At 42.9% G+C, this 20,698-nt stretch overlaps 1 protein-coding gene across 4 annotated transcripts in view; it reads left to right on the top strand.

Moving 5' to 3' along the window:
- The window catches only part of PACC1 (proton activated chloride channel 1), a 78,459-nt gene extending 58,670 nt beyond the window's left edge, over positions 1 to 19,789 (top strand). Inside the window, exons 1-8 of one of the 4 annotated variants that reach the window (XM_088161196.1) lie at positions 1,309 to 1,538; positions 5,032 to 5,191; positions 6,794 to 7,003; positions 8,989 to 9,143; positions 9,988 to 10,130; positions 15,246 to 15,390; positions 18,329 to 18,433; positions 19,113 to 19,789. In XM_088161196.1, coding sequence (XP_088017322.1) covers positions 5,152 to 5,191; positions 6,794 to 7,003; positions 8,989 to 9,143; positions 9,988 to 10,130; positions 15,246 to 15,390; positions 18,329 to 18,433; positions 19,113 to 19,274 — 960 coding nt within the window. In that variant the 5' untranslated portion in view covers positions 1,309 to 1,538; positions 5,032 to 5,151 and the 3' untranslated portion in view covers positions 19,275 to 19,789. Of the gene's footprint in view, positions 1 to 1,308; positions 1,539 to 5,031; positions 5,192 to 6,793; positions 7,004 to 8,988; positions 9,144 to 9,987; positions 10,131 to 15,245; positions 15,391 to 18,328; positions 18,434 to 19,112 lie in introns of those variants that run through there. The other 3 variants (XM_014876896.2, XM_088161195.1, XM_088161198.1) reach the window with 3 other exon arrangements.
- Positions 19,790 to 20,698: the final 909 nt, after the last annotated feature.

The raw sequence follows: 20,698 nt of genomic DNA on the forward strand, positions 1-20,698 counted from the left end.
GGTAACAATCGATAAAGACAAGGGGAAACAGCCTCCGATTGTGATTTTTAAAAAAGATTTTTAGGTTTAGATTGGATATTAGGGAAAACTTCTCCACAGAAAGAGTGGCCAGGCACTGGAACACGCTGCCCCCGGCGGTGGTGGAGTCACCATCGCCGGAGGTCTTTAAAAGAAGCATGGATGTGGCACCTAAAGACGTGGTTTAGAGATGGACTTGGCGGCACTGTAACAGATACCTAATAATAAAAGATTTCTCCATTTTCCTCCTTCTTCCCCTCTTGAAGTTTACCTTCTAGCTGTTTCCAATGTTTATTCACAAAATCAGCGCACGCAGCGCAGGCTTCATCTTTGTGACTTTAAAAACCCATACATTTTTAGTCAAAGAATGGAGAAAATAAATAGGAAATTTTCAGATTACAGTTTTTCCCTATGCTATAAATACGGCACGGGCTAACATTCAGGACAGGCAGAAGAATAAGCTTGATGTTTGTAATTCTATATAGAATTAAGAAAATTAGAAACTTTTTACAGTTCAGATCATCACAATCATCACATCCCTCGCTGCAGTGCTGACAAGTGGGGATCTGAAGGATTTAAATCCTGGCTGTTTGATCCTGGAGCATCCACTCTTCCTGACTGTAGTGCTGTAATTCAAATGTATAAAAAATAGCACTGTTATTGTCAAAGGACTTCAAATCTTGGTTATTAACTTTCTAGGTACGGGCTTTAGGCAGAGGGAAATGATCTAGTCAGCAGGGACTCCCTTATAGTGTTGCATCTCAATGCAAAAAAATGTTGCACATGATTTTTCTTGATGATGAAACATTATTTCCACTCTGGGGAAGGAAAAAAAAAAAAAAAAAGCTGTGTTGGTATTTGTGGCTTGTGAATCACGGTTTATGCGGTTTTTTGCTTTTATTTTCCTGCAGTGCCCCATTGCTGCGGGCACATCGTGTGGGGGTGACCCCAGGAGTCCTGCAGGACAAGCACACCTGGTGTCCTGGGAACAGCCTTGAGCAGAGGAAAATTTAAAAAAATAAATAAAAAAAAAATTAAAAGGGCAATATTTTGGGCAGCTTGGGGGGAGCCGGCTTTCCAAGTCCGGCTCATGCTTGTGTTCAGCAGAGTTTGAGCTGCCAAGCAGAAAAGGCTCATCTCCCCACCAGTGCCTCTCAGGAGGGAGAGATGTCCCTACCAACCTCCCGAGCAGCCCCTTAGGCGTGTGCCGAGCAGCCGGACCGCAGCGCCGAGCCCGGACTACGCCTCCCGGCAGCCCCAGCAAGGGGCGGGCACCGCCGGCCACAGGAAGGGAAGGAAGGGCTGGCCCGGGCTGCTCGGGGGTCCCGGCGGCGCCTGCGTGGCCCTGCCCGGGCGGGGCAGCTCGGCCCGGCCCGGCTCAGCTCGGCCCGGCTCAGCTCGGCTCAGCTCGGCCCGTGGCTGCCCCGCCCCGTGCGGTGCCGGCGGGCGCTGCCCGGCCCCGCGGCGCCGCTCCCGCCGATGCTATGCCAAAGCCAGAGGTGTCCGCATCCTACCAGGAGGTACGGGGGGCCGGGCAGGGCTGGGGAGCTGGTGTCCGAGCCGGGGACAGCCGGCGTGTGGCCGTGGGCTCGGCTCGGGCTGGGTGCCTGGGGCGCTCTGCAGGACGGAGCGGGTGGCCCGGGTGCGCACGGTTCCGCGTTTTACCTGTGGACGTGGTTAAAACAGCGGGCAGCAGCTGTTTCAGGTGTGTGGGGTGGGTACAGCTGGCCTCTGCAACCGGGGCTTGCTAACAAGGACATGGTCTGTCGGGTATGAGAAGCGACTTGACCAGAGATCTCGCATCCGAAACTGAAGGACGCTTTATCACCCTGCCAAAAGCCCGAGGCAGCGCCTGGTTTGCATATCAATGTACAGGCTCAGCAACCCGGCTTCCTTGCTCCTTCCTATCTCTCCTAGCAGACCCACGAGCAATTTGTGCCAAGTTAGCAGCGGTAGAGAGTTACAGCAGAGCACTTTTGTTTGTGTCTTGCAGGCAAAAGGGATGCAGATATTTTCCTTCCTCTACACGTGACGGGTAGTTTGAGGCTCAGCTTTAATACATTCTAATTTAGTGTGGTACTGTCTGTTTAGTTTCAGCTTCTGGTTTTCTTGCCAGGCTGGAAGGCATTGGAAGGTGATGAATCAGCAGATCAGCAAAAGGCCTGTACGAACAAGTTCTCCTTTTATTTAAGGGAGTTTTATCCAGTAGGAAGGTTTTAGCTCATCACTATCTCAAGATGGGATTGACTTCTATGCTTGTACCTAGGGAAGGTACTTGAGAGCGTTAATGAAGCTGCGTTAATGCTTGAAGTGTGGACATGGATGATGCATGTTATGTTTCCACCTTAAGTATCAGTCACCACTGGCGCTGCTCCATATGTTTGGGTTTATCCCAGACTGTGGCAGGAGTCAAGATAGGATGTGTGTGTAAGTGCAGCACCTGTGTGTCCATTCATTCTCCAGCAGCTGCAGCAGTCTTTGTTGCTTCTGCCCGTGGAAGGGATGCTCAGATGGCTGGAATTGCCTTTTCTGAGCTTCTGTTTGTTCAGTGTTTTTCTGTGTACAGGAGTGAAAAAGAACTGCTGGGACATGGGATGTTCCTGCAGTTGTTTCTCCCTCAGCTGTGTGTGCTGAAGCCAGAGGAATGTTGAATGAAGGTCTGCTTCATGCCCTTCCTGCCCTTGACATCCTGTCCTGGCTCTACATCCTATTGCAACCTCAACTGCCCTGCAACCTCTGTTCCTTCTGATTGGCACCACGCTTCACCCTTTATCAAAAATGCCTTATCAAAAATAGGAAGGGCTGGGCTGTGAGGGTGAACCTGGTTGGCGTGCTCCAGGTTAGCTGTTGGCAGAATCCCTGAGTCCAGGAGGAGTGGCAAGTGTGAACTGGAATCAGCTGTCCTGCAGTAGTGCTGTGCTGGCTTCCCAGTCACTGGGGTTGGGTTTGTAGGTCTGTGCTGCCCTGCCTTACAGAGTCAGGGTGCTGTGTGCTGCTGACAACGCAGTGGCTGAGCCATGCACAGCGCTGGGATCTTGGTGATCTCAGTTCAGGTGTTCAGGATTTGCAGTAAAATATAGTTGTTTTTAGGGAATAGGTTTTACACATCAGCTCAACCTGCTTACTGCATCTGAAGCAGTGTTAGTAGTCCTGCTCTTGCCTGGCTGTCCTTCGCTGCCTTTATCTGTGAAAAGCTTGTGAAACATTGTGAACAGAGATAAGAAAACATAGTTGCATATTGTTTGGAATTTTTTGGTTTGTTTCTTAGGAGTCCTGAAAGGTTGTGTTTTCTAAGCTTATCACAGAATCATTTAGATTGGGAATTACCTCTAAGATAATTTTTCTTCCACTTGTTGAAAAAAATTGCTGTAGATCCTCTTGAGAGGATGGGAAAAGTTGCTTATTTTGTTCTTTTTTAAACTTGTGTTGGGATTCCTTGCCATCAGAAATAGAATTCACTTACCCTCCCAATAAACTCTGCCAATGAGATGCCTGTACCTGGGGAATCAGAGAGGTGTGGGAGGTCAGCTGAGGAGCTGCAGTGGCTTTGTAACTTACATTACATTTGTTGGATCAGCTCTGGTATCAGCAATTTGCTTGAGTATAATTGGACCTGGTTTCCTAACTGATTTAGTGTAACTAGTACAAGAGGTTCAGTAAGTACTTTTCTTGGGTCAGAGTAGCTTATTTTGGTTCAGATAAACAAACAGAACCAGCGTGTTTCTACAAAAAGGAGCAGATTTTTAATTTTCCCTTATTTTATGGTGATAATTGAAATAGGGGTCTTCAGTTGGACCCTGGTAAGAGTCTTGTACATGAGCTGAGTTTTTAGCCTACAAGTTACCTGTTCACTTCTTGCCTCATGCTATGGGAAATCATGCTTTATTTATGCACTAAGCATTTAAAAACAGCTGGGCAACTACTTTCATCTTGCTTTGCATGGTGGAAATGAATACAGAAATACAGCAGGAGGTGATGGAGACTTTACGTCAGACTTTGAAAACATACAATGAGTGGACTCTTTCCTAATAGGTGCTAATGATGATCTGGTAATGGCATAATGATGATTTCAGTACTGAATTAAAGTTGGGTGAATTAAAAGCACTCCCTTATGGGTACACGCACGTTACTGTTGTGTAAGTTAGGGGTGTAGTGTTTAATAGCATTCAGTGCAGCTGCAGCATTAACTGTGCCCCCATTTTCCTTGAAACAAGAACAAAGCCAATGGGTCTGCATTGTTGTAATCTCTGTCTTAGTTCCCACCGCGAAATAAAAGCTGGAAAACATACAAGAGATACTTTATATTTATGAAGTATAAAATCTGTAGTGCTTCACCATGTCATGTGATGCATATCTGATGTGACAAACTTCTGACTCTGATGGAGTGGCCTGGCAGTTTGAGCCCAGAGCTCTGAATAGCAAAACAAGAAAACATCTGGTCTCTGGCGTTTCAGAAAGACTAATTAATTGCATAACCACTAATATATAATAATCTGCACAGTGAGATCAAATAAGGACCAGAAATACAGAGATGCTTGACTGGTGTCTCATGATGACCCAGCCACCTGTGTGGCTGAGGCTGTGTTTCAGTGCCTTGTCTTAACACTTGTCAAAATGCATCTCATGCTTTTTGTACCTCTTTATTAAGAAGTGCTAATGCTCTGTTTGCTGGTATGTGCTGTGGTTTCTTTATGCCTAAAAATACATTCTTCAGTGACAGAATGAAGTTCCCACTTGTCAGAGAACACTGTCCTAATTGTGAGGTTAAAGTGTATTGGAGCTGCTGGGAAAATAATTACTTTAAACTTGAATGGAAAGGTGATGTTATTGTTGAAGCATCAGGGTAGAAGTAGGTTAAATTTGTAGCATGCAAGTCACTTAATTTTTGGCTCTAAGTCTACAGAAAGGTAGCTTTTGTCTTGTGAACAAGTGGAACAGACGTTGGGTGCTCTTGGACTGGGGGCATTTTTTTGTGTGTTTGGTTAGTTGGAGCCTCTTTTATTTGTACCATAGAAATTCCAACAATTGCAAGTTGAGAGCATGTTTGGAAATTGAACCACTGTTTTAACTACACAGCTGAGTGAAGATGTGGAGCGAGTATCTGAAAATCCAACAGAGGAGAGAGAAGGAGAGATGGAGGTTAATGAAGATTCCAGCTCTGTTATTTTACCAGGTGAGAACTGTTGACCCAAAAATTACTGATTTTTAGGGCCTGTTAGCTGCTGATGTGTGTGGCTTTGATTGTTTTGGTTTTGTTATTTTATTGCACTTCTGAAAGTAAACCAAACACTAATTTCACTACTTATTTCGCTTGCTTCACTAATTTCACTTACTTATTTTATGTGAATCAGTACTGATGGAAATCCAAGGAAGTTTTCCAAGGACTGATGGGAGAATATTTCTTTGTCAGGAGCTGTGCTCAATCAAAACAGCTTCAGCACATCTGACCCTGAGATAGCTTAGTATGTCATCTTCCTTTATGTTGTATCTCACCTGAGTGGCAGTGTGTTGCAGGCAGAGTCTGTGGTAGTTTTACATGAGCAAGTTGCAGTATTAAATAGATGCTTTTAAATAGATTCTTAGTTAGTATTCAGGCTGCTTTTGGAGGGTGTGGAGCAGTGTTAAATGGGCTTAGTGCAGCTCAGGTGTGGGTGCTGATGTTAGCCAGCCTGAAAGGAATATGGCCCAAGTGCCTTGCAGCTGCTCAAGACATATTTGTTTCAGCAGTGCAATTTTATGCATATTAATGTCCTAATTGCCTTGGCTGCCATCTCCTGGCATGTAGCTTGCCCATGGACATTTGTAAGTGTTAGGTGTGCAGTAGGGTTCACTAAAAGGCTCATGTTTGCTGTGGGAAGGCACAAACACCAAACCATGGAGTCGGAGAGCAGCACGTGGCATGGCCTGAGAGGGCCTGACTCATTAAATGACAGCACACAGAGCAGTCAGCAGAAAGCATGGCTGCTTATCTCCTTTCTTACATTGAGTTTTAACATAAAATTTTGTGTGTTCAGCTGTATCTAGCTCATGACAAAACATGATGTGTAACTCAAGAGTACAGGAACCTTTTCCTCAGAAGTACTGCCAAAAGAAATAGCAAATGCAAGGAGCATGAGTAAAGCAGTGTCTCTGTGTTAGTGAGACTACTGTGAAGCTCTAAAGAGAACAAGATTTGAAGGAAAGGAGGCTCTGGGAGTGTTGGGTCAGTCTCTTTCTAGCTGTAATTGGAAGAATCCTTCTATGAAAGTTTTTAACATGCACAAGGAATTATGAACTAGATGGTAACAAATATCTAGTGACTTCTACCATGGTGGGGATGCAATGCATAGAGCTGGGCATGAGCATTAGGATATTAAATCACTCCACTGATGTCCATGCTGAGTGTGTGTAAGAATCACTTCAGACTGGAAATGGGGGAGAAAGGAGTTGGGTTTTTCCAGAAGCAAAGATTGACCATCAACAGACTTTCTTGTGAATTTCAAACTTTGTTTCTCAGTTGTCCTTAAAAATAAACCCTGTTTCCTGCCTGCAGTTGCCTTAAACAGAGTGTCAAATTCTGGCATGTGAAAAGGACGCACAATCTTAGGTTGATTACACCTCATACTTGAGAAGGGGGCATCTGCCTGGCTGATTATCAAAACCAGAATTAGCTGTGTTTTTTGAAATTAAGCTGAGTTTTAGGCTTACTTTCCTCTCACATGATTGATCTTTAAATGAAAATTCAGCAAAACTATCTGCATTTTAAAGTCCCAATCCATATTCTGTTTGGTTCCAGATGGTGAACTGGGTACCACTACCCCTTCTTTGCGTTTCAGCAAGACCTGCCTAAAGAATGTTTTTTCAGTAATTCTCCTGTTTATTTATCTGCTGCTCATGGCTGTAGCTGTGTTCCTTGTCTACCAAACCATCAGTGACTTCAGGGAGAAGCTGAAGCACCCAGTGATGTCTGTCACTTACAAGGAAGTGTCCTTGTATGATGCACCTGGTAAGAGCAGTAACAAGCAAAATGGCTAAAGTTCTTGTTCATGTTTTTCTTGAATCGTTTTAAATTTTTGATGTTCATTCTCCAGAGCCCAGAGTGCATATAATACTTTGACCCAGGTCTTTAATTTCCTCACTTTAGGTTAAAAAATTGTGTTGACATTGCACAAAAATGTTAACATTGTATGGGAGATTTTGGGGAGCTTTCATGCCAGTAACATGAGTGGCAGAAGCTGTGGAGAATTGTGCAACATTTCATATAAGGAACTGTTTTCAGACTCTAGGATGAGTCCTCTTCTAGGGGAGAAAGATGGAAATACTCCCCATTGTATCATTCAAACAGAGTAACATATAGGATGTGTATCAGGAGCTCAGTGCTGCACTGGGCAATGAGATGCCATTCACAGTAAAGAAGGTGAATTTCTCAAATCAACCACAAAATAACCACAATGCCACTTTCTGCTTCCACCCTGCCTTGTTTACAATGTGGTATTACGTCAGTAGGCAATGAAAATGGGATGTGACTGCAGGGAACAATGTAGGCATAAAAATGCAGTGTGGCAGCAGAAGCTGTTGCAGTTTGCAGGAGGAATTGCTCCACAGGAGCATTTTTGAATAGTGAGTTCTGTTGTTGTTATTCTTCTTTTTAATTGTCCAGTAGCCATTCATAAGTAGAGCCATGGTAGGAAATAAAGCTCAGTCAGTCATCAGTGAATTTCCAGTTTAACAATAACACTTCTGTTTGAAGTGTTACCACATTTTCCAAATACCCACTTCAGTAGTTGTGGCTGAAAGGTGTTTTGTGTTGTTGCCATATTACTGTAGTTGTTTTTCTCTATGGCCAGTTAGGCCCAGCTCTGGAAATAGTGTCTTATGTTTGGGCCATATGAATCTGACTGTTAGAGCAAGCAAACTCAAGCTTTTCTCCTTTTTATTTTTTTCCCCATGTGAGCTTTTCATACAGCAACAGGAAGAAAATAAGCAGAGCAGCATACATATAAATCCAAAAGTATTGTTGGAGATCCCTGCAGATCAGAGAACCTAAATCAATGCAGTCCTTTATTTTATTGCTCTATTAAAATGATAAGATGGCAAGTTGAAAGCATGGAGCTCTGAAGAAAGGAGTAAAACATTTGATATGTGCTGAGTGCTTTGACATCTCACATTTTGGTGGGCAGGTCATCTCAGTTGTGAGTTAATGATATCTAATCAATTATACTTTTTTTTTTTTTTTTTAAGTTGGGCTAGATTATCTTCCAGCAAGCTTATTTCCAGTAATAAATATGGCATAGGTGGTGTAAAAGAATTTTGAGGTTTGGCTCTCATATTTTCCTATCCTTCCAAAGCTGAGGAGGCTGAGGTTGTTTGAATGCACTGTTGGACTGGAACAGGAGGTTTATGGCATATGTGGATTTCCAGTGATGTAAATAACAAGGGATGTAGCAGTTAGTGTGTGTTTGATGCTTTGATTTTTATCATGTCACATTCAGTTAACAGAAGATGCTGTATTCTGAAGAGCATCTTTGCATTCCTATTAGCTTGGCCAGTGATCTTTGATCTGTCATGTATGGTATGTACATTATTTCAAATTAACACTTGATATGTTAAATGCTAATATCTGCAATCTAAAGCACTCCATGTCCCATTTGATGCCCCCTGACATATTTTACAGATTCATCTGGGGTTGAGAGGGTCTGATGGATTAGCTGCTGGCTTGTGGGAAGACTAGGGAAACTTGGTAACTTCTATGAACCTTGAATTGTTGTAAAAGAATATGAACCCTGATTTTTTTTCAATGCTTCATGGGAATTCTGTCCTGATGCAGTTGGTGCTTTTGTCCTGCTCCAGAAAAATGTGGAAGTGTGTGGTTTGATTGTTTTGTGGCATCTTAAGGATAGCTCAGTATCCTTAGGGATTAAATTCCAGAATTAAAATCTATGTCCTCAGGAAGGAAATCAGTGCTCTCTAATGTTTTTTCTCCCCAAACAGGTATTGCCTTTTACCCAGGCAGGGCTCGGCTGCTTAGCTGCAAACATCATTACTATGATCACATTCCACCTCTGATAAATCCAGGTCAGCCAGGAGACATTGAATGCACCACTCAGAGGATCAACTACACAGATCCTTTTACTAATCAAACTATGGTAATAACAATATGATAGAACAAAGCTTATTGAGTGTGGGTTTTCTGCTCATAATGTTGTTGGAAAGTAAAAGTATGTACTACATGCTGTAAAAAAAATCCTTGCTTCTGGTTTGGATTTTTTGTATGCCATCTGTCATTTTGTTTTCAGAAATGTAAAAGACCTCAGTCAGTGTATGTATGTGTTATGGAAGATCAGCTGTCCTGTGGGTGTGTGCAGCACAAAACCCTTAATGGGATAAAATAAGTCATTTTTCACAGTGAAACTCTCACTTAATTTTTCTCCTTAATGAACTGGGAAGCATTATCCTTGATACTGTATATCAATCTAGCTTTGATTGAAAGCATTATCAGTATTAAAGGAGGATAGCTAATCTCTTTCTATATGTTTGGTGGGAATTCATACGTGAATTCCAGCTGGATATTGCATACCATGTTTGTCACACTTGGAAGAATCTTAAATGGGCACCAAGTGTTTCATTACACTGAAATGCTTTGAGCCAGCAAGATGGGTACATTGAGTGATAGTATGTCTTGAATTGCCCTTAGGAGTGCAGGGAAGCTTGCTTCTGTGTAAATAAAAGTCCAAAACCCACAAATGACCATATTTAGTACTTAAATATTAATATTTAAACACTGAATCTTGATGTAAAGACCTCCTTTTTAAACTAAAAGGAGAGACTCAAGTGGCATTCTTGTTAGGTATTTTACTAGATATGTACTTAGTAGCAACCAAGAAACTCTGTGTGTATTAGATTTCCATAGAGTATTAGTGCCAGATGGCAAATTAATGAACAGGAAATGAGGATTCCTTTGCTCCTCTCACCATCTCTGTTTGCTTACAGAAGTATGCTTTGGTTGTTCAAGGCCCTCGTGATGTGAAGAAAAGGGAACTGGTGTTTTTGCAGTTCTATTTAAATGAAACTGACCAAGATTTCAGTGCCATTGACTACCTGCTGTTTTCTTCATTCCAAGAGTTCGTCAGCAGGTATGTAAAGGGGGGATGAGCCTGTGGCTGTATTGGATTTACTGTCACAATACTTGTGAAAGCAAGGCATTTTCAGTAAAAAAATCAGGCAGGCTTTTATGATTCTTTTAAATGTTTGGACTCTGTTGGTGCTCTTTCATATATTTTTTAACTAATCTGACCTGTAAAAAATATATTGAGGGCTTTTTCAGTGACAAAAACTGTTCTTCAGCTGTGTTTAAACCATTTGTTGCTGCACTTTCTAAAAGCCTGGAGTTTGTGCTGGCTTCCTGCTGTCTGCTGCTCTGGGTGATTGGGAAGTGTGCTGTCCTGGGTAGTGTGTCAGGAAGTGCACCAAGAACACAAGTATTTCTGTACCATTTAATTGTTTTTTAAAGCACTTGCTGTGAAGGTCAGATCCCTAGATTGCTATGTTGTGATTGCATTGAAAGATTGTCTTCCCTCTTTGTATTACTGGCTTTGTTTGAGATTCTGCAGAATGATGTAAATTCATATATGGGGTTTTCAAAATGGCTTTGTATTGGTTTGACATTGGTATCATTGGAGTATCTAATCAACCTTCTAATTTTAACAAGAATGCAATTAATTCTGTCTTGAACTCTCTTGAAAGACCTGCTCTTTTTCCATCTCTTGAGAATAAATTTCATACTTAACGGTTTAATTTTTGCTTTAATTTAAATTCAAGTTCTGTTCTTCTCTCTGAGATCCAAATTAATAGTTAATCAAGAAATATTAGTCCTAGTGACACCTGATAGAAAGCCTTAATTTGATAATAGATGCTCAGTAAAAGAGGGACAAGGGATAGAGGATCTATGAGAGCAAAATGGGGTGAGGGAGGCAATAGAACAGATTTTATTGTAGCAAGGCCTTCTCAGAGGCTTGGACATGGTCATAATGATGCTTTTCAAATGGATCAAAGACTGGAAGTGTTTAGACACAATACCTCTGGGTGGCCAAAGACCAGTTAGCTGGATTTGCCTTTTACAAAGCATTTCTGCTTCAGTGAAGACATCCTAAGTCTTTAACTATTTTCTGTAACTGTACTGAAACACCTCATAAAATGCTAATGTTCTGGGTATTTTAGGGTGAGAGAATACCAGTTAAGAGTAGTGGTGTAGAAGGTGCTGGTTTTTTCCTTATGTTTTTTTTTTTTTCTGGTTTTATGGCTTGTGCTCTAGTTAGAAATGCTTACAGTAGGAACAATTGCAACAAGGTGCTCAGCTCTTTCTCTGCTGCCAGACACAAGCAGTGCCTGAGACCACCCCTGGTGCTGCACCTGGCTCAGGGCAGGATGAACAGCTCAGTCTGTGCATCCTCAGGCCTTGGAAGCCACATGGGAAACGGGAATGTTTGTTTGGGGATGCAGTCTTTGTGTTTGCTTGAGGCAGGTAGTAGGAATGGGAGTTAAAACTGGTTTTGAACTAACCCAGGTGAAGGTGATATTGGCAAGGGGATGAAGGCCTTAGTGGTAAATGACCTGCATGTCTAGGTGGAATGCAGGAAAAATCCCAGCTGTGGGCAACAGGCCAGTGGTGGTTTTTTTTCAGCATCCTCCAAAACTTGATAGAAATGGTGTGGCTTGTCTTGCTCAGTACTGTGTTTGCTGTCCTAGCATGAACTGGCTGGGTTCAGGGCAGGTTGGGAGTTTACATTTCTCCTGACTATGAGAAGTGCATGTGAAACTGCACTGTGTTTGTGGAGAGCACTCATTCTGTCCAGCTTCCAGCAGAAAATAGAAATGATTTCTTGTTCATCAGCAGATGCTAAATTTAGCTGATGGGAAGTCTGGATTAAGATATCTGTAGAAACTGTTGTGTGTCCTTCCATACAGCCTCTGAAAACTTCAATTACTGGCCTCTGTTAACTACTTTTCCTGACAAAATGCCTCACTGGCTATGAGAGCCCAGAATAACACAGTGCCCAGCAGTTCGTGTGCAGTGTTATCAGAGGTGCCACTAGCAATAAAAAAATGACATCTAAAGACTTGTACCTTTAAGAGATTTTTTTTTTGTAGTGTAGCAAGTGCTGAGGACTCAAGCAAGGTCCAGTTGTTTCTGTCAAGGGCTTTATTCTCTGCAGCTCTTCTGTTAAAATTGGATCAGACTCCATGAAACTGGCACTGCTCACTGGTTTTGTTCTGGTCTCCACAGAACACTGCTGCACTGTGTGCTGCTGTTGGCCTCTGAGCTGGAGGGAGATGCTGCTGGCTTTTTTTTTTTTTTAAGGCAGTGGCAGCTGCTGTCTGTACTGTACTAATTGGAGGGAGGGAAATAATGAAACTCTTGCAAATTACCCAAAATGTGTGGCTAAAAATACAAGTTCCTCTCCTGAACTGTCATTAGGATAATACATGGGGTTTAGAAGAAAATCCTCTGAGTATACTCCTGACAGAACTATTGTTAGTGTAGCATGTCAAGTAACTTATGGTCCTGTGAAATGGTGGATACCAATGTGAAGAGATCAGAGATTATTTAAGGGTCTAAGCAGAGCTCCATGTTCGTGTCTCTGATCTGGATTGCTGCATGCAGGGAAATACAACATAGAAGGATTGAGACTTTTGGTACCACACCAGCCTTTATTAGATGCCACAGCTGCTTGAGAGTTTCCTGCTCTGGGGAAACACAAAAGCAATAAACATAGATTGGGTTTGAACCATCAGTGGGTTTGGCTCTTGCTGTTGCATTGGAATCTGCTGGTGGGATGTCCTAAACTTTTCTGGCTCTCGTGGGTGGTCCATAGATACTGGTGTTAGAAGGATCCACTGCAGCACTACAGCCCAGCCCAGAAATAGGTTAGTGACTCCCACAGATCAAAAAAAAAGAGAAAGAAAAAAGGAAAAACACCAAACAGCAACAAAAAATCAGGTGTAGTTTGTGTGGGTTGTCTGTCTTTGGTGTGAAGAGAGAATTAAACTGACTGGAGAACTGTTTCTCTGCTTAAAATCCCTTTCCTGTCTTGTGTTCACTTGGTTGTGTGTGGTTTTAAAGCTGTGTTATTTGCCCTCTGCTATAATTTGTGCAAAGCTCGTGCCTCTCTGCAGTGCTCCTCCTGTCCACCCCCCTTTTTCCCCCCTCACTCTGTGGCAGTGGTCTGGATTACGGAGATGCCTCTCAGATCACTTCTCCCCAGCTTCTCCTAAGATATTATTAATCCTTCTTTTTCAAGCCTACAATTACTGTCAAAGGCAAAGCTTACTGCTGCTGTCTGCCTACCATGGAAGTTGTGGCTGTAACGTTCTGCTCTGTGTCATAACTTCCTGCCTCATTTTTCCACGTTGGCTTGGAAAGCTTTTCTAGGATGCTGTATTTAGCCAGCCATTAGGCATATGACTGGCTGGCAGAGTGCTAATTATGTATGTTCCTCTTGAGTGGCAAAGCACTCCAGTGCTCCCCTGTGCTGTCCCCTCAGCTGCTGCTCTGCCTACGTCCGGAGGGGGAAGCAGTTGTGGGATTAGATGTTCCCGTGTTGCTGGTTTGCTCTGGTGAGGAGCAGGCAGGGCTTTGTCCTTAGGCTCTACCCACATCTTTCCTGTGGGAGGTAGAGAGGTGCCATCCTGCTGGGGTCACTAAACAAGCACCTCATTATCAAAAGAAAGATATTCCTAACTTCCTAGAACACCCTGGGAACAGCATCTGTCTTGATAGGTAGCAAAGTGTGTTCGTTTTTCTTTCCAGAAACCCTTCTCTTTCTGTGCACAGTGGAATTCTGTGTTTGAGTCCATTGCTTGAGGCCCTGACTTGAGAGAATGGCTTTGCCTTCCCATGGACACGTGTGTATTCATCTATTAAGCCTGAGCAGGTGGTGTGGTACAGAGTAGCCATCAATGTGATATTTTTATTATTGCAGTTCTAGACAAGGCACCTTGGTTTGTAGAAAGAAAAGAACCCCCAAGTTTGAAAACTAAGAAAAAAAGACAGGAAAACTGCAAGTCCAGTCAGTGCCAGACAAATCTTCCTGACTGACCTGTTCTGGGACAAGAGTTTTGCTTCTTCACCTCTGCTTTTATTCTTTACTTCTTTGCATTTTTCTCCTGGAAGACCAAAACACCTTAATCTCCTAAAATCCTGGTAATGTACACCCTCTGCCTTAAAAGCAAAGAACACTCTTTCCCTTTTCCCAGGTAGATGGATTTAGGCTGGATCAAAACCCTCTCCCTTCTTTTAAGGACCAGCATACCCTGGCATATCTCTACAGCCTGAAGTCCTGCTTAGTAAAAACAGCCTTTAGTGATTCATTACTTCTCACAGTGGTTTGTTTACCATTTCTTCTCAAATAAAACCTTATTGGAAAAGCAGCTGCAGGGCTGGGCTTATTTCACAGGGATGACATGAAAATGGCTAAAATCACAGTACTGAAGAGCTCCAAGTAAATAGCATGGTTAATTCCCTATGTCCTGTGCAGCTGGTAGAGAAGAGATGGAGACCAGATATGCCTTAAAGATACCTCTTTACTACTTGCAGCATGAGGGGTGTTGGAAGCCTTCAAGATTTACAGTCACAGTATTAAAAAAAAACAAAACTAAAACATACAAAGCAATTCTGCTGTTCTGGGGGCTGCAAATAGCTGTGATTGCATATTGAGAAAACAGTTATTGCAGGTGGGAGCCTTACACCAAAGCTGCAGTGTTTTCAAAATAAGAGGAATATTCTGAATGTAGATTTCGAGGCATTTTAAGCATGTCAGCATTGCACGTGGTTTATTTGGCAACCAGAAATGAGGTGAAGCACCCTGCCCTTCCTCTAGGCTCTTCCTCTGTCTCTTGCTTCATAACATGATGATGAGTTGTTTCCTGAGGTCCTGGCTGTGCTCCTTTCTGTCCCAGAGGTGACAGATGAGCAGAGCTAAACTCCCTGTGAGGCAGAACAATCCCTACAGGCAGGCACAATTCCAGGGTCGTAGGGCACCAGGTAAGTCCTCTGCAGTTAAGGATGCACCAGTGAGGTGTTACCATTTATGAAAACATCACTACACACAATGTTTTAGATATGTTGAATTAAGCAGGTTGAAGATAAAAGGAAATGAGCAAATAGTTTGAAGTGCCTGTGAGTCTGATATTCTCCTTCCTACAGTGCTTGTTTTGGTCAGTAAAGTAGTGCTTTTTTTTTTTCCCTTTAGTCCAGAAAAAGCAAAATTCATGAAGGACTGTGAAAGCTCATACTCCAGCTGGAAGTTTTCTGGAGGCTTCCGAACTTGGGTCAAGATGTCCTTGGTCAAAACAAAAGAAGAAGATGGTACTGAGACTGTTGAATTCAAACAAGAGGTAAAAAACAAAGAAGATAAGTACTCATAATGTTTTGGGAGTTTGTTTTTTGTTTCATTGCATCCATGATGCCACTTTGCACTAAGCAGTTTTCACTCCGGTTACTCACATTGTTTCTCAAGAAGGAGAGATTCTAGAGAAGTGTAAATGTCTTGATGTGCTCAGCTGTTGGTATGGCCTCGTGACAGAGCTCAGGAAAACATCTAACAAGGAGGCCAGAAATCCAGGCCTCAAATGGTTTATGACACCTGTAGTCTGAGGTAAGGGTCCCAAGACTGACACACAAAAATTAACACAGCTACCTACAGTTAAAGGTGGAGAGAAATTGCCAAAGGAATTGTCTAAATGACAGCTACTGTTGGAAAGAGGTATTGTTTAGATTGCCACTGATGTTAGGATGAAGAGGTAAATGTAAGCCCTGTATCCTTTGTAGCATTCTCATGTCTGCTCTTTGTTTGGGTTTGGAATTTTTAGCTGTTGAGTGTCCTTAGAAACATGGAGTAACTTCACTTCTTGCAAAATTTAAAACTAGAAAATATGCAGGTGGAAGATGCAAGCTTATCTAGACAAGAAATGAGCCTGACTTTCATTCCTGTTCTGCTCACATTAATGAACAGGAAAATGTCTGGTTTGAGTTTGTTTTGCTTCCAGTGTTGGTTGGAAAGGAAGTATCTCACTGGTGGTGAGAAAAGAAAATTTTAAGAGCTGTCCTATCCAGAAGGTGTAGCTTTCAGAGATTGTGCTTTAGTCCATCGTACTCTTGGAAGGAGTGTTCTGGGGAGAGCAACATGAAGCAGAATCTTCAGTTCTATCTTTAGTTCTCACAGTTAGGTGTTACATGGCACAGCTTTAAGGGAAGACCAGAGCTGTGCCTGTGAGAGAGGGTACCCTCCTACTCCACTAGAGAAGGACAGGAGTCAAATGCCAAAGTCATGCAAGTCCCAAATTAATACTTTGATTTGGAGGAGAGGAAAGAATCAGTCTGCTGGTGCCATGTAAGCATGGACAGCAGGTGTCTGTCTGTCCTTCATTACCTACTGCTCATTACTGTATCATTTGCTATTTGGTGCTTACCAAGTGCAGGATTTTTTAAAGTCCTCCTTTGTGTGCACAAGTCTAACATGTCTCAAAGTGGAAACAAAAGGCTGGCTCAAATTCAGAAAAAAAAGAGCTTTTTGTGACCATAAATATCTCTTTAGTTCAGTAGTTATGAACTCTGATCATCAGAGTAAGTGAACACTGTTGCTGGTTTGGATTTTCTCTTTGTTTTGTGGGTTTGTTTGTTTGTTTGTCTTAATAAAACCTAGGAACCACGAATCAAATACCTATTAATAATACAGCAGAAATTGACACAGCTCAGACATAAATTGCACTTGCTTTGTTTGACAGTACAGCATCTGCTCAAATTGCACCAGGAAGTCCATTAGCCTTTCAAATCCCAACCTGGGAGCTGGCATACCAGAAAGATGGGTACAAATACTAGGTCAAACAGAACAGTCACTCCCTGTGCTAACTAGCCCAGCAGTCATTCATTTGTGTTTTCTTCCTTTCCCATTGCCTCCGTTTAACCTTGTGTACTGTTTGTTTCTTGGAGTGCAGTTTTCTCGGGTGAGTGTGGTTGGGGTGCAGGTACTCTGCAATAAGGAAATGAGCTGTACAAGTGTGGGGCAAGTCTGCAGCAAAGGTGTTTGACCAGAAACCAGGAGCTGGGGAAGCTCCATTTGAGTGGCCATGAAAAGTGTTCCAGCTCCTGCTTCTACTTGTCTGCAACCTAAAATCTGTTCAGGGCAGGGACTGTGGAGAAGACTGAGAGAAACCCTGAGGTATTTGTAAAGAAACTGCACCATGATAGATGGGAGGCTTTTGTGGCAGGTCATCCCTCATACAGGGGGAAGGCTTGTAAGGAGATGAAGAGGGTGGTCCTTAAACTTCCAACTCGGCCATCCTCTGCCTGGAAAACTGGGCTCATAAAACATAGGAAAGGATGTTCTTCCATCGTCTGTCTCATCTTTGTGTCACAGCCCTGATACAAAGTCACAGTGCTGCTGGATTCATTGCTTCCAGTACAGAATTAAACAGGATGAGCAGCAGTACTCCTCTCTGAACACAGCAAGATGTAAACACTCCTTTGAGGTTGGAAAAGGAGAAGTCCTTCCACCACTGTGCTTTCCTGAGGTCACTGTGTGGCTCTTGGGCAGTTCAGGCTGTGTTGGTTACTGCCTGTGGACAAACCCTCTGTAGTTTGTGCCCCTAGGCTGGGAGCAGGTGGTACAAGACAAGTGTTTTCCTGGGGCCTGATGTCTTAATATTTTTCCTGGTTGTGGTTCTTGAGACTCTGGTTTCATGTGGCTGTAACATAGTCTGGTATCCTAACCCAGTTCCCTATTGGAATTGTGTTACAGCTCTCTGCTGGGCAGCATTAGTTTCAAATGGTGACCTAGTTAATGGGCAGTACTGACAAGTATGGGTTTGGTTGTTAACACCTGGGCTTCTTTCCTTCCATGTTCATTCTGCAAATGATGGAATGCTCTAGTTTATTCTACAACCATTTTTCAAAAAGAAGGAAATCTTCTGCCACCAATATGAGGTTCTTTGGCAAATAAAACAAATTTAACATTCATTCATGAGAATTTTCCAAATGTTATATTACTGCAAGTAAATGAATTCTGGAAATTAGTTGTCCCCTCTTGAGAGGCAAGGTAGAAATGGTATTGTAGTGTGGTACTGAGTGAGAAATAGGAAAATAATATAAACATGAGACAGGGAGGAAACTGCCCTTGCCATATTTTTGGCAGCCCAATGTTTTAGGTAGAGAAAGGCTGTGGTGGAAGTCCCTAAATAGTGTAGTATTTTCACCTTCTCATAGGCCTTTTCTCTTGCACAAGACTCATTGTATCGCTGAAGAAAGTCACCTGCACTTTTCTTTTCCTTTCCTCAGACCAGTGTGGTTAACTACATTGACCAGAGAACCAAACCAAGGAGTGACCAGCTGTTCTTTGTGGTGTTTGAATGGAAAGATCCTTTCATACAGACTGTTCAGGACGTGAGTGACCCGCTAGTCCCTTCTTGAATCACTGTCTGACTATGCATGCTCGTGGTTTGTGTGTGCATGAACCTCTGATACCTCCCTTCAAGAAGAAATGCAGAGAAGAGTGAGGATACATCTGAAATTTCAATGTAGGCTCTTCCTTATGTCCAGTAATGAATTCTGTGTGGAAGTCAGGACCATCTGATGCTTTTCCTTGGGCTGGTGACACTCGGCATTCTGCTTGTAACTAAGAAGAGAGCCTGTCCCCCTGTGTTCTAGCAAAGGGTAGCTTCAGGTCAGGGCTGAACTTTTTGCTTAAATAAGTCTGCCTGGGTAATCTGATTTGGTGACTTTTTTATTAATTGACAAGAAACCTAGGCTGAAATAAGAATAATAAAAATAGCCTGGTATGTTTTTAATCCGTTACTAGAATAAACTCATTAGAATAAAACGTGGTACTGTATTTACCCAACAACCAAGGTCCAGCAGCAGCAAAATCTAGTGTTGGTGTTTTCTTGTCCAAAACCAGAGTATGAATGCAGACTGTGTGGGACAGGAGTTGGTCCTTTGTACTCCTGCTGTCCTAGCAGGACCCAGGCACCTCCTTAGCCTTTAGAGGCTATTCCCACACATCTCACTCCTCTCCACCTATGTGGAATCAGATGAGGTGACTAATATTTGTCATCTCTTTCAGATCATCACAGCAAATCCCTGGAACATGATTGCTCTTCTTTGTGGTATCTTTCTGGCCCTGTTTAAGGCAGCAGACTTTGCCAAGTTGAGTGTTAAGTGGATGATCAAAATCCGAAGAAGGCATCTGAAGAGGACTCGTCAAGTAACAAACCACATAAGCTGAGACTAAGACTGCTTTTAAACTGTTCATAGCAGGAGGGATAGAAAATAACTGGAATAAACTGCAATCAGCAATTAAAGCTGAAAACCAGGTATGTTTTCTTCCACAGAGATGCTGGATGGAAGAACAGCCTACTGAACCGGCCTTGGAACTGCAGAAGGAGCTAACTCTAGGACAGGTCTAACAAACTCATGCTTTTCTAGTCCAAGTCTAACAAGTTTACCTCAGTGTATGGGGGAACAGGGGGAAACTCACTAATGTTCAGAAAGTCATCACTGTAGTAAATTGTGAAAAAGTGGACAGTGTTTGAATGTTTCTCAGCCAGGCCCTTTAGTTTCTGCTCCTGTAGCACAGTCGCTGCCTTGATGGCGCTCAGTGGAAGGTAAAGGACTCTGAAAACATCCTGGCCTCTCTTCTCCAAAGTATGTTTTGAAACAAAATACACTGGAATTCTACTACATGTCATCTTTAAGTCAAAGTACAACGACTTTAATATTAAAAAAAAATACTTCAAGTAATCTATTGCGTGCCTTCTTTGAAACTACCTGCTCTCAGGTTTGGAAGGAGCTTTACAGGAGGGCAGGAGTGTTATGGAATGAGGATGAGGTGAAAACCACTGATCAGTCCAGCTCAAAGCAAACTCAAGCAACAGGACAACCTGGGGGGCTGAGCTGGTGGCTGATCTCAGTCTGTCTCAGGCTGTTTATCCCTCTTTCTGGCAGTCTTTCCCAAGGAAGTGAAAAATAGTCTTGCATCAGCAGGCTGTGGAACTGTGATTCTCTGTGCTATGGAGAATGCCTGCTCACCAGCTGTGCTGGGGTGCTGGTGTCTTTTTCTTCCTTATAAGTCCCTTGTTAGTTGAGATGCCTGACTTGGACGTGTGGAGTCTACAGGGAACAGGGCACCACTGTGTGTTTGCTCTGAAGGCTTTGCTGCAAGGATGCCAACTCACAGTTTGCTTCTTCCTTCCTCTTCCAGCAGAGTACTCAGAGTAAGTGTATCAAAAGTACTCCCTCACCTTTCTTCCTTGTTTTTGGCATCTGAGGAAGCCTTTTGGGACAGAATTTCCTACTTTCAGCTAGCTTCCAGAGCAAATTAAGGCACTGCATTGACCAGCCACAGCCTTAAACAAGGGAGCAACAACTAATTGTGGTAAAATAAACACAATAGCAGCACTGGCTGTTCAGGGGGAAAATGTTTAATCAGGGGATAAAGATGCTTGTATGGGAGAAAATGTGGGGACTGGACACCACCTATCTTCAGTATCAGGAGCAGTGATGGCTGCTGAACAGCTCAGGCTAGTGCACAGCACGGGAATGAGATTAAACTGGACAGGAGCAGCAAAGGCCAAACACTGCATCGTTGAAGCAAAAGGAGCTACTCCATCCCTGGGTGATGGGGAACAGGACAGAAACCAGGCAGGGGCT

This window comes from Sturnus vulgaris, chromosome 3 (assembly GCF_052056855.1).
Source record: "Sturnus vulgaris isolate bStuVul1 chromosome 3, bStuVul1.hap1, whole genome shotgun sequence".
Lineage (NCBI taxonomy): Eukaryota > Metazoa > Chordata > Aves > Passeriformes > Sturnidae > Sturnus > Sturnus vulgaris.